Source organism: Eublepharis macularius, chromosome 3 (assembly GCF_028583425.1).
Source record: "Eublepharis macularius isolate TG4126 chromosome 3, MPM_Emac_v1.0, whole genome shotgun sequence".
Taxonomy (NCBI): Eukaryota; Metazoa; Chordata; class Lepidosauria; order Squamata; family Eublepharidae; genus Eublepharis; species Eublepharis macularius.
Window position 1 is genome coordinate 79,800,181 of NC_072792.1, and position 14,016 is coordinate 79,814,196.

The window sequence follows — 14,016 nt, forward strand, 5'->3', positions numbered from 1 at the left end:
GAGGGAAAAGAATGAGTTCCACAAGGCAGGCTTCACACTACAGTTGCCAGATCTCCCATTTTCGAAAAAGAACTTCTGCTTCACTAGCATTCTTCATTGCTTGCCACTGCTCAGAGATGTGGTGGGAGAATTTTGTTTTTAGAATCACATCAGTGTTGCACAGAAAATACAGAAGTTGCCCTAGGAATCACTGGAAACTCTATAGTTTTAGCACAGAGTTCCTGGAAATTCCTAGAGTGATATAATATCTTCTCTAGTTTTACCAAGAGGTGACATCATGGTGCACCTTATGTAGGTGCCCCCCTTGTCCCCATCACCGAAGCTCCTTGGACTTGCCAGATATGGCCTGGGAACTCTACCCCACACACTTGTTTTCAACAGCAACCTTCTGGGTCCTGCCCTAAGGAATGATTTGAACTAGTGCAAAGCACATTGCTTATTCCCTACTATTATCACCAAACATTTCAACAGAATGCAAGCAATTGATTCATGGCCTCATTACTCCTTTAAAAATAAGGTTGCAGGCACAACTAGCAGTTTCTGTTTCACTCAGCCACCAAACAGTCTGACATAAATTCTTTATTCAAAACATAAAACAATGACAGTTGTGGAAGAATAGTCAAGATATTTTTGAGACTTTCTTGGGGTATAGTGCAATTCTGGGCACATAATAACCAACCAAAAATGGCAATTTCCAGAGCTCATCTGTATTGATTAAAAACTGACCTACAAAGAGAGATATGTAACAAATGGACTGATCAGGTGACGAATTGTAACACTGTATTCTGATAATTACAAAAACGGGCAATCTGTTCTTGTTGCAGCATGCAGAAAGGATAAAAATATGGATGCCAGGCATAATTCAAGTTGCTAGCAACATACTATGCTGAAATTACCATTCAAAACTGCCTGTAACCCAACCAGGGACCCTCAGACTTAATATACACATTTCCAGCAAACTTATGTTCTAAAAACCATGGCTGCTATTTCTCTACTGTAAAACTGTTTCTCCCGTGCAAATCTCTCCCTACTAGTGCTATTTTGTAGAAAAGGGGGCTGGGTTTTAATTTGATTTCTCACGGAACATATAGTACCACCCTAAGCTGGTTGGGGAGAGGGACCTGTACTGTCAAGCTTACCAGTTAGAATTCTATGACCAAGCCCTGCTCTTTGTGTTCCTGCTTGTAAAAGAAAGGGTTTTTTCAGTGGTGGTACCTTGTCTTAGGAAAGTCCCTCCTTGAAGTTCACCCAATACCCATCTTACTGTCCTTGGACATTTCTTTTTGCCTAGACTTTTAATTGAAGGATGCCCACTTTTTAAACCTTTTTTTTAATGGGTCTTAATCATTCTGCTTCTAGAATGAGTACTATTTTGTGAATATAGTTTTGGGCAGCAGAATATTGTTTTATACTGTCTTTATATTCTTGTCTTATTTATTATTGACGATTCTTACGGGATTGCTTCGATTACTTCATTGGATTGTTTTTACTTTGTAAACCACCTTGAGCAGGATGTGCTCCACTGAAGAGGTGGCATATACATTTTTAAAATAAACAATGCCTCATTTCAAGAAATAAGTTTCCAAGAAGCTCCACACAAAATTGCACAGATGTTGACATCACCATCTGAAATATTCATTGAAATACCTGCTTCAAAGTCTGAAAGAAATTACCTAGTGTAATGAAACTATCTGGAAAATTAAACCAGTAATTAAATTAACAGGTCATCTGTTAAGTATGATCTTTTTAAAGTGATCTCAAAATATACTTGAATCTCTCTAGTTGTATCTGTCAAATATTATGTTTCTCTGTTTGTTATAAATTTTGTTAGGATGATTTAATATTGGGAAACTTTTGTGTATTTCTACACAATGGAACACGTGTCTTTGCTAGGTAAAAACAAGGAAGGAATATCTGAGTGATAAAAATACTGGCCTCTCTAACAGCTGTATTAAGCATTGTCAAGATAATGGAGTGCTTCTTAAAATTATATTGCTATTATTTCCAAAGCATATAATACTATATCCCTAAAATATCACACAGCATACTACGTTATTTATTAATAAATTACATTGTTAGTATAACAGAATCATAGACAACAGAATCATAGACGCTTATTAAGCTAGCTGTTACCCAAGAGCTGTGTCTGCATTCTCGTTCTGAGACATAAGACTAACAGATTTAAGATACTCTAATATTCTCATTTAGTTTTCTTTCATTTCAGTTGAGTCATTTGTTAGTAAAATATAAGTTAGGCGGAACGGTGGTCTGCATATGTATTTGAAAGAATAATATGTCGCAAAAATTTGTAGTTTTTTTTTCCAGGAAGAAACAAGAAATAATACCAGGAACAAACATCTTTACTTTGATATAAACCTTTTGTGCTTGAGTTCCTTAAACTGACTTTAAATTTACCATTCAGTTAAGTTTTAACAGCAGAGATGATACTAAATCTCATATCCTACCTCTTATTAATGGTAGCCCAAGCATCATTAATGTTATTGGTCATAAGTTCTACTTTTCTGGTGTCATCTGTTGAGTAATCCCGGAGAAGCTTAAGAGCTAAATCATTTGCTACATCCACATTTATATGCCATTGCCGCAGTTCTTTTGCAAATTGCTGAAAGAAGAATAAAAAGTCAGTTTTATTTCAAATCTGTAATAAATATGCCATGTTTCAAATCCTATCAAATATATCATCTTCAATTGCAGATAACATTTGAAATGTCTTTGTTCTTACTATCTACATTCAACACACAGCAGAAAGGAGTGCATTTGGCGGAGGGTAAAATGATCTGGTAGATTTGGCTGCACTTTAACCTAGAGTAACCAAGGAGGTTGGAACAACAGAAAAAATGTAGAAAATGACTAAAAATATCAATTTAAAACACCAGTATAAAGTTTAATTAGAAATACATAAATTAGATTAAAAATGTCACAGATATTTTCATACCACTGAGGAAGGCCTTTGGGCCGAAATGCGTTTGGTTTTATTGGTTCTGTACTATCATACCTGTATATTAGTAATTTCATGTTATTTATATACAGGGTTTTAGTACATACATATAGAACCATATGTTTTAAATCTAATTTATATATTTCTTAAACTTTATACCTGTGTTTTTAATACATATTGTTAGTGATTTTCAACATTTTTTTCTGTTGTTCCATCCACCTTGGTTACCCTTGGTTTGCAGGATTGTTATTTTTCTTACTTTTTTGTTGTCTTACCTGCATTTTAACCTATGCATTTTAACCTATCCATTTTTTAACAATCCTGTTAATGGACTATTATGCTGTTCTTGTGTCTTTGCAACTTGTTGCTTTGCTAGACACTTTGAGTCTAAGGAGATAAGGCAGGATACAAATATTTTAAATAAAATAAACTTCCACCTACTGAAATCTATGAAAAGCCCCTGTAGGCCAGATAACTCAGATGAATGTATTGCTATCTACTCCAAGCTTTAACACCTGATGCAAGGAATGGAGGGCACATATCTCCATCCATATCTGTTCAGTGAGCTTTAAGCATGTGTATATGGGATAAAGACTGTAGCACCAGGAGTTTGATAGAAATACTCAAGAAAATGTAAGCTGTAGCAATCCGTATCTGTAAACCAATAGGCAACTTCTTACAAGATACCTGTTGTTCCACTCATATTTTTGTTAACTATCATGACAGTGCCCAAAACATTTTGGGAAACTTTTCTCAAGGCGGAAAAGATAAAGGTCCCTGTACCTTCCTCTACCATAGGAAAACAGCTTTGGGGATACAAGTTTGAGAAAAAAGCTATCAGAGAAAGGATAAACGTTTTTGGTTTAAAAAATCAGTTGGTAAAAGGAATTGCACAACTTCATGTAACATATAGTTTGGCCCCAAGTCTGTAGAGTGGATAAACATTTACTTATTACACACACTCTTTTTAAAAATAATCATCAATTAATTACAGAGCATTCCGACTACATAAATCTTTCTGGTAGACAAATCAGGGAGGTAAGACAAACACAGAGCAGAGAAACATATTTTTTTAATTAGTAAAACTCAGATGCCCTGCATACATTTCAAATTTCTGCTATTGTTTTAACAGATTATGAAATGAGTGCCACCTACTTGAATAGTATTAAGCACGCATACATAGAGCATTTCTAAAAGTGTATTAGATAATTAATTCATTACTATTTCATACTATATATGTAAAGTATTTAAGAAGCAATTCAATATCCTGATTCTGTATTTTAATATTTTGTCCATCTTTATCCCATAACTTCCCAGAACCATTACGCTGGAATATTTCAGCTGAAATGGTAACAAGATATAGATACATTAAGTACACAGATTTCCACATGTTAACAATAAAAATCAAATAATATTGGTATATTTAAATATTGGTTTGCCATATCACTATTAGAGATGGACACAAACAGCAATACGAACAAAAAAAAAGCCACAAACAGCCCAATCTGCTGTTTGTGAACAGCCCATCTGCTGTTTGTGAGGCCCCATTTTAAACGAACAGGTGGTCGTTGCAAGCCTCGTTCATTGCTGTTCATTACTGTTAGTCAAGCAGACAGTCTGGCACCTTCAATCAATTCCTTTGGCAACTTAGGCAGGGATTGTCTGAACTCTGTATGAACTCCTGCTGTGGCCCTGGAAACCCCAATCTAAGCCCAATTTATCTTGATAGGCAGGTCTTCCTTTCAAGTGTGGAGCTCCAAATTTGTTACAACAAGGGAGCAAAGATTAGGGGGGAGGGGGCTCCCAGCTCTGACTTTGCAGACAGTGAAGAGGGAGAGGCGGTTGCTGTTGGAGCTTGAATTTTCTTTGTGTATGGTGGGATAGGGATCTACCCCTTCAAGTTGCAGGGCTGCTGCCAGGCTCTGGGCCAAGTGATTATTTATTATTGGTACCTTTCCTGCTGCCTGCTCAGGTAAGGTTTCTGGGAGTGGTGTGGTAGGGATCTACCCCTTCAAGTTCCAGGGCTGCTGCCAGGCTCTGGGGCCAAGCTATTATTTATTATTGGTACCTTTCCTGCTGTCTGCTCAGGTCAGGTTCCTGGGAGTGGTAAAGTAGGGATCTTGACCAAACTTGGATGATGGCTGAAGGAGACTCTGCTGGCTCCCACGAACAGCCAACCACGAACATGTTTGTGAACAGGGCCATGTTCGTGGTTGTTCATGAGTCCCTGTTTGTGGATGGCAACGAACAATGAACATCATGTTCCGGGTTTTTTTTCTGTTCATGCCCATCTCTAATCATGATCAATCTGCAGAAGAGCACTGGAAAATATTGGTACTTAATTTCTAATCTGCAAAACCTTTCAAGTAAATTGTACAAATTTAAAACCATCTATTGGGAAAAAAGGCATCAATGAGACTTATTATCAAATGTTTTGTAGAATGTACAATGCCATCTGTGAAAACAAATCCATTTTAATTATAATTTTGCCATTTGTAAATTTAATTATCAAATACTGAATTAATCAATCAGAAGTAAGTCATTCTGCTAGATCTACATATGGTGCAACAACAAAAAACAGGTTGTTTACCTGTTCTGTTGTTCATCAAGTGGTCATCTGTGCATTTGCACTGATGAGATTTGTTCCTACCTCCCTTTGGGAATGCAGCCTTATATAGTGTGTGCCTAGACGCACAGAAGACACACTTTCCCACTTAATTCTTTCCAAAATGTAAGAATATATTGCAGCAAGTCTAAGGCACCTATTGTGGAGAAAGCAAGTAGGTTGTGTTTGCACAGACTACTCAACAAAAGTTACAAGTTTTACTTCTTTGTGGTCTCTGTACACAACAGTGATGGATATAGATAACCTACCTATCTGAAGACAGGTACAGGTGCATTAAAATAAGAGACAATGGAGTACAGCTCTTACAAAGGAGGAATCTGCCTGGCATCTGACATTAAGGATGTAATGCTTGATGAAAGTTGTTGGTTGGGCCTAGGTAAGAGCTCTGCAAAGTTCTGGAAGTGGAACATCTCTGGAGAAAGCTGAAAACGCAGCCACAGTTCAGATGGAATGAGCTTGGGCTTTTGAGGTAAAGGCTTGTACACTTAAATGAACAGTTTGTGAGATCAAAAGATGAATGACACCAAATTGCTTAAAAGATGTAATCCTATCTATTTAGTAAGACAGTGGTCTTCAAATGTCTAGGGAGTGAAGCGTATATTTAGAGTATGAAGTAAGGGATGGAAAGAAAGCTGGTAAAACAGAATTCTGGGTTTAGATGGAAAGCAGACACTACCTTAGGTAGAAAGGAAATATCTAAGCAGTCTAAAGACTACTTTCTTTTTATGGAATCCTGGGTAGGTGTGGTCTTCTCTAAACATAAATAATTCATTGGTCCTCCTCACAAATGGCAGCAGACAATGCCATTTTGAGGATCAACAGTCTTAGATCACACTATGCTAGTGGCTCAAAGGGTTTATCCATCAATCTAGTAAGAACAAGCTGCAGACTGTATGCTGCAATGGGATGCTGAACTGGAAGATAGAGACAAACAAGGTTATGGAAGACCTGTGTCACCATAATTGAGAGAACAGTAAACATCTTTTGGATGAGAGGTCTTGAAGCAGAGATGGCAGCCAGGTAACCCTAGGAGATTCAAGAAAGTGTGCCAATCCCAGTGATGGAACAGATTCTCTAGGATGGAAGCCATTAGAAAAGAAGATAGATTCCATCTACATTGGAAAGCAAAAGTGGTAAAATGCTTCCACTTGTGTTCATAGGTTTATCTGGTGAAAGGGTTCCTAATGTCAATGTGAACCCCTTTAAGCACTTCCAAAATTGCTTGGTTGGCTGAATCCTTCAGGCTACCAAGAGTATCAAGTCCAGGTGCAGGATCCTGCTATAGTTTGGGGACAGAAAATACCATGCTCTGGGAAGACTGATATAGTTGTCTCTGTCTCCTGAGAATCCTTGTGAACCACATGGCCGGAAAAGAATGATCAGTATTGTAGTCCATATAATCCTCTCTATCTTTTGTATGACTTTAGTGATAATAGAAAAAAGGCGGGTGGGGAGACAGCATGGTGGCTGCCATGTTGTGGTGGGGGTGGGAAATGACCAGGGGTCAGGGGAGCATGCCCAGGCACATCTGGCACAGGTCCCTGGTCTGGAAGGCTGGCTGCCGCCCCCTCAGCACTTGGCTCATCCCTGTGTTTTTTGTCAATGTGCCCCCTGCTCATTCTCCTCCCCCACTTAACACTCATCTGCAAGAGGAAATACATAGAATGCTAGGAGAGCTAGTTTGGTGTAGTGGATAAGAGTGTGGGACTCTAATCTGGAGAACCAGGTTTGATTTCCCACTCCTCCACTTGAAGTCAGCTGGGTGACCTTGGGTCAGTCACTGCTTCTAGGTGCTCTCTCAGCCCCACCCCCCTCACAGGGTGATTATTATTGTGGGGATAATAATAACATACTTTGTAAACTGCTCTGAGTGGACGTTAAGTTGTCCTGAAGGACGGTATATAAATCAAATGTTGTTGTTATGAAAGCACTAGCAAAACATCTCCAGGAGATCAATTACCTATACTTGCTACAGAGCAGAAGCACTGATACTTGACATTCAGAACTGAGGCAAAGATGTTGACTCTTGGAAAGACCTAATTTAACACTATAATACATGGTGAGACTTGTTGTTACTCCCCCCACATGAATTTAATATTCAGTATATACATTAATGCATTCAAACAGAACACTGTTTAGTAAACAGAGCTTTTAACATTGATTAATTATCAGTAATTTCAACCTGAATGTGGTTTAGAAGAGTGCAGATAACTTTCTGCAACACCAAACCTCATCTCTTGAAGACTTAGATAGTTTTACCAGCATCTCAGCTATAGCAAGAAGGCTGAGCCTTTTTATAACTTCCCTCTCTTTCTTGGCCTCCTAGCTAGAACAAAGTCTTTCAAATAAAATAACCTGTGGTGTACAATACATTATTGTGAGTACTGGGGTGGGAGGACTAGGAAACATTCAGTTCTGAAGACAATATACTCCATCATCCACTGGGCATGGATTAAGAATACTACATACTATGTTCTTTGCACACATGAGCAATTGCACTGATCTCAGACATATAAACACACAGAGAATTGTAATGTGTAAAAAGCTGCCATAAACAGAGAAATTGTTACTGTTCTCTAATTGTGGCTACATGATGCAGAAGTTGTATTTCTTTAATATTTCACTTGCAGTGCAATCCAAAATCAGAGTTTCACTTTTCTAAACCAATCAATCTCAATGGATTTAGAAGGCTGTAGCTCTGTTTAGGATTGTACTGTGAGAGTTATTCACGTATATAAACAATTAATTATGTGAGCAATCTCTTAAGTATTTGAAGTTACATTGTTTTCTTCATGTGAGCCAGTTTGGTGTAGTGGATAAGATTGGTGGGACTCTAATCTGGAGAACTGGGTTTGATTCCCCACTCCTCCACTTGAAGCCAGAGTTGTGGGGGTGGAGGCAACCTTAAACGGGATTAAAATTTTGATAATTGGAATTTATGCACCGAATGAAGAAAAGAGACCTTCTAAAACCATCTTTGGGAGAACTTGGCTGATCTCCATTATGAAAACTGCTGATTAATGAGTGATTGGAATGGGGTGATTTCTCCAGAAATACACAGATGATCTGAGAAAAATATTAAAAATACACAAGGTAAACTACTGAAGGTTTTTGTTTGGTATGATGGATAGTATGGGTTTGTTGGCTATATGGAGACAGGAAAATGGAGATTCAAGAAAGTACTCCTTTTACTCTGAGAGGCATAAATCCTTTTCACATATTGATATGATCTGGGTATTGAGAAGCTTAGTAACTAAAATGTCTAAAGCTGAAATAGTACTAAAGCCTTTCTCAGATCATAATCCTGTAAGTGTAAGTTTTAGAAATAAACCTAATACTTTTAGGTGGAAATTAAATGAAACATTATTACAGAAAAAGGAAATTGTGGAATATTGTAAAAAAAGTTCATTTTTAAAAAATTTAAATTTGAATAAGGGTACAGATTTGAGAATGGTCTGGGATGTAAGTAAAGCTTTTATAGCAGGTAATATTATATGTCATAACTCTGAATTGAAGAAAAAGAAACAAGAGAAAATGCAAAATATTCTATCAGAAATAAAAAAGAGGATGAATTTAAAATGCCCTGAGTAATGCTAAGGTATTACAAAATATAAAATGCTTGCATCAGCAGCAATCTATGTTTTCAATAAGGGAATTGGAGAAAAAATTGAACTATGTTAAACAGAGAAATTTTGTATTTGCTAATAAACTGAGAAGATGGCTGGCTTTTAAAGTGAGAAAACAAAGAGAGAAGAAAATGATATTAAAATCGCAAGATGGGAATAATATATTAACAGACAATGGGGCCATTCAAAAAACGTTTTAAAAAGTATTATGCAAATTTGTATAGAAAACAAGTTATTCCTATGAAAAAATTGGAAGAATATATATAAGACAGAAGCTAACTAAAATTACAAAGGAACAAGAAGTTATGAATGGTCTAGTAACAGCTAGAGAGGTGGTTGTAGCAATTAAAAAGATGAAATTGGGAAAGATGCGAGGTCTGGATGGATTGTCAGAGCAGTATTATAAATGTTTTGAAGAGGAGGTTGCACAACCTATGCAGAATACAATGAAATCAATTTTACAAGGAGGAAAGGTGCCTGAGACTTGGAAGGATGCTAACAACACACTGATACTTAAACACACAATTCACTATAGAATAATGATTACAAGGTTTTTACCACAATCCTACAGACAGATTAAAGTTTGTTCTGAAACATTTCATGCCTGAAGATTAAAGTGGTTTCCTACCCAGAAGACAGTTGAAGGATAATGTCAGAACGATATAGGATATAATGGAATATTTGGAAAAATACAATGAGAAACAAACAGCACTAATTTTTTTTAAGATGCTGAGAAGGCCTTTGACAATTTGAACTTGATTTTCTTGTTTAGAGTTTTTGAAAAGATGCACTTCGGAGAGAATTTTATTAAATGGGTGAAGTCAATTTATACCTCACAAACAGCTAAAATTATGGTTAACTAGTTAACAAAACCTTGTGATATTCAAAAAGGAACATGTCAAGGATGTCCATGGTCATTATTACTTTTTATTTTGGTGTTAGAGATTTTGAACAGAGCTATAAGACAAGATGAGAGGATTAGAGGTGTTAAAATAAAGAAAGAGTCATATAAATTGAGAGCCTTTGCAGATGATTTAGTTTTAATCCTGGAGGATCCACTAATAAGAATTAATATTCTGATGGACAAGCTGAAAAAATTGGTTAATTTGCAGGTTTTAAAATTAATGAACAGAAAACAAAAATGTTGACAAAAATATGGACATAAAAACCAGGAAGAGCTAATAAAGAAAACAGGTTTTAAGACTGAAAAAAAGGTAAAATATTTAGGGGTTACACTGACAGGGATGAATTGTATGTTATTTCAAAATATTATTTAGAAATATAATATTATATTAAGACATGGAAAGAAATTTAAAAGGATATGTCAAGATGGGATAGGTTACAATTGACTCTGTTGGGGAAGTTATCTGTGATTAAGATGAATGTTTTACCTAGAATGCTGTTTTTGTTTCAGACCATGTTTTAACATCAGAGGCACCATTTAAACAATGGCAAAAGGATATTTCTAAATTTATGTGGCAAGGGAAAAAAACGAGAGTCAAATACAAAATATTATAAGATGTGAAGGAGAGAGGGGTACTGGGTCTACCGGATCTGAAGCTTTATTCTGCCACCTCCTCTCTAATGTGGATGAAAGAATGATTACTACTGAGAATCTATAGGATTTTGACTTTGGAAGGGCATGACTTTAGATTTGGTTTGCAATAGAGATGGGTACGAACCAAAATACAAACCAATTAAATAAATAAATAATAACAACAACAACAACGACAACAACGATCCGGGCCAGTTTGTGGTTCATGAACCGGCAGTTCATCAGAGCCCATTTCTGACGAACCGCCACGAACTTTAGGCTGGTTTGTTTGGTTCGTTTTTTGGTTCGTCACTGCAGACACGCTGGCACCGATCAATCAGTTTCCTAGGCAACAGGGGATGGACTTCCTACAGACCTTTTGCTGACCCGGAAGTGACCTTCTATTGACCTGGAAGTGACGATTTGCTGACCTGGATATGACATTTTCATGAACCAAACGAACCAGTTTGCAAACCAGGGCAGGTTCGTGAAAATTCGTGGTTTGTGGTTCATGAAATGAGATGAACCACAAACTGCACAGTTCAGTTCTTTTCCAGAGGAGTTAGCCGTGTTAGTCTGTAGTAGCAAAATCAAAAAGAGTCCAGTAGCACCTTTAAGACTAACCAATTTTATTGTAACATAAGCTTTCGAGAATCAAGTTCTCTTCGTCAGATGCATAGTACAGAAACTGGTCAAATATAAAAGAGGAGGGGGGAGGAGGGGAGGAGAGAGAAGATGCAGTTAGGGGGGGAGAGGGAGGGTGCAACCAAAACATTCCTTTGCTAGTAAATGTAAACATCTCCTTTTGGTGTGGGGGTCAGTTGGGTGAGGCTTCAAAGGAGTTTGCTGTGTTAGTTTGCAGCAGTAAAACAGCTAGACCATCCAATTCCTATGTAGTATAAGCCTTCGATAACCACAGCTCTCCCCGTCAGATGCATCTGACAAAGAGAACTGTGGTCCCCGAAAGCCCACGCCAGGCACCACTGGGCTCCCCCAGACCCCGCCTCTGTAAAGGAAATCTGTTACCTGTGATAATGTGATAACCATTCATAGTCCCTATTCAGTCCCAGCTTGACAGAGTCAAATTTGGATATGAATTCCAATTCAGCAGCCTCCCGTTGGATTTTGTTTTTGAAAGGTTTCTGTTGAACTACAGCGACCTTTAAGTCTTTGATGGAATGTCTTGGTAGATTGAAGTGTTCTCCCACTGGTTTTTGGATGTTTCCATTTCTAATGTCAGATTTGTGTCCATTTATTCTTTTGCGTAGAGGTTGGCTGGTTTGTCCAATGTACAGAGCAGAAGGACATTGTTGGCACATGAGGGCATATATCACATTGGAGGATGAACAGCTGTAAGAGCCAGAGACAGTGTAGCTGATGCCATTGGGTCCTGTAATTGTATTCCCTGGGTAGATATAGGGGAAGAGCTGGCATCTGGGTCTGTTGCAGGGACTGGTACCTGTGCTGGTGACTCTGCTGGCCGATTCATGATTGTGTGTGTGAGAAGTCGTTTAAGGTTGGGGGGCTGTCTGTAGGCAAGGAAAGGTCTTCCACCCAGGGCTTCTGAGAGAGAGGTATCATTTTCCAGGATGGGTTGTAGCTCACTGATGATACGTTGGATGGATTTGTCCTGGAGCAGACTGTTTCTGGGTACTAGTCTGGCCCTGTTGATTTGTTTCTTCACTTCATTTGGTGGGTACTGTAGTCTCAAAAATGCTTGTTGTAAATCTCTTAAGTGTGAGTCTCGGTCGAGAGCATTGGAGCTTTTCCAGTTCGTGCCCATCTCTAGTTGGCACACTTATCTTTTTTTTTTTTATAAATTTTTTTTATTTTCATAACTACAAGACACTACACCAGACTATCACAAGGAAAGGGGAGAGGGAAGGGACAAAGGGGGGTGGAAAAAGAAAAGGGGGGGGAATGAACTACAAACACTAAACACTACACTTCAATGTTTCCCTTCATACTGTCATAATACAAAAATAGCTCCATAGAGTAATGATGGAGTGGTTAATCATACAGAGAATAAACATTTCAAATTCTGATTAAACTTTCCTCCCCCTTCTAGGTCCCGGACGCAGTTCTCTCTGTGCAACTGCTGTTGCGATGCTCTCCTCCTCCTCCCCCCCCTCCGGCTCCTCCTTTTCTTCGTTCTTGGTGCAGCAGAGTTCTGGGTTTTTATTCTCAAAATCCTTTAGTTGATCTTCTGATAATATCTTATAGGCCTGATCTTTATATCTGAACCATATTCCTTCCGGGAATAACCATTTGTACTTTATTCCATGGTCCCTCAGAAGAGCTGCAAACTTTTTATATTTAAAACGCCGTTTCCGGACTAGAAATGGAACGTCCTTCAAAATCTTGACTTTCAAACCCATAAAGTCCAAATCCGCATTGTATGAGTTATATAGGATGGTGTCCCGAATCTTTTTAGATGAAAAGTCAATAATGATCTCACGAGGCAACTGTCGCTTTGTTGCATATTTTGAAGAAGCCCGACGGACCTCCAAAATGGCGCTTTTAACCTCTTCTTTAGTCGTCCTCGCGGGTGTCGCCAGTAGTTCCAAGACCAAATCCCACAGATCCTCATTTTCCTCCTCTTTCACGTTTTGGAGACGCAAAATTGTCTGCGTTCGTTCCACCTGTAGCCCGATCAGCTGCTTCTCCACCAACTTCAGCTCCTTTTTTGTAGCCTTCACAAGTGACGCACTTTCCAGAGCAGACTTTTCTGCCCCCCCCGCTGCTGCCTTAATGGTTTTCACCTCGCTTTCAATTAAGCCCACCCTTTGATCAGTTTCGTTCAGCTTGTCAACAAAGGGTTTTATGGCTTCCACCACCGCCCTGCGCACCAACTCTTCGAGCGACTCCCCCTTCAAAGTAGCCGAGATTGACTTACCAAGAGCGGGACTTTGCTTCTTTGCTGCCATTTTGGGGGGGGGGGGCGCCAACAAAATTCTGGAACTCAACGAAGGGGAAGAGCGAGTCTTCTTCAGATCAACCTCTCCTTCACAAACGCTTGTAAAACAGAAGGGATTCGCTTGTTTACAGGCTTCCGCCTGTTTCTTTTACTTGCCGTTTCTCGTTGCCCGACGGCACTCGAGGTGCCACGCACATCTGCCGGCCTCCATAGGGACAAACGGGCAATTCCCCCCCCGCATTGATTTCGGGGAGTTCTTCCCGCCGCGTCCCGGACCCTGGCTCCCTCCCTGGGAGTCCTGGGGGCTAATCCTTGCGGATCAGCTGCCCGGTCAGGGTGCCCGGTCGTTTCCTCCCG

At 38.8% G+C, this 14,016-nt stretch overlaps 1 protein-coding gene across 1 annotated transcript in view; it reads right to left on the reverse strand.

Annotated features, from left to right (window-relative positions):
* DMD (dystrophin) overlaps window positions 1-14,016 on the reverse strand; it is a 2,144,806-nt gene that overhangs the window by 502,872 nt on the left and 1,627,918 nt on the right. The window contains exon 53 of the mRNA XM_054973282.1: window positions 2,466-2,620. Within this exon, the coding sequence (XP_054829257.1) occupies window positions 2,466-2,620 (155 nt within the window). The remainder of the gene's footprint in view (window positions 1-2,465; window positions 2,621-14,016) is intronic.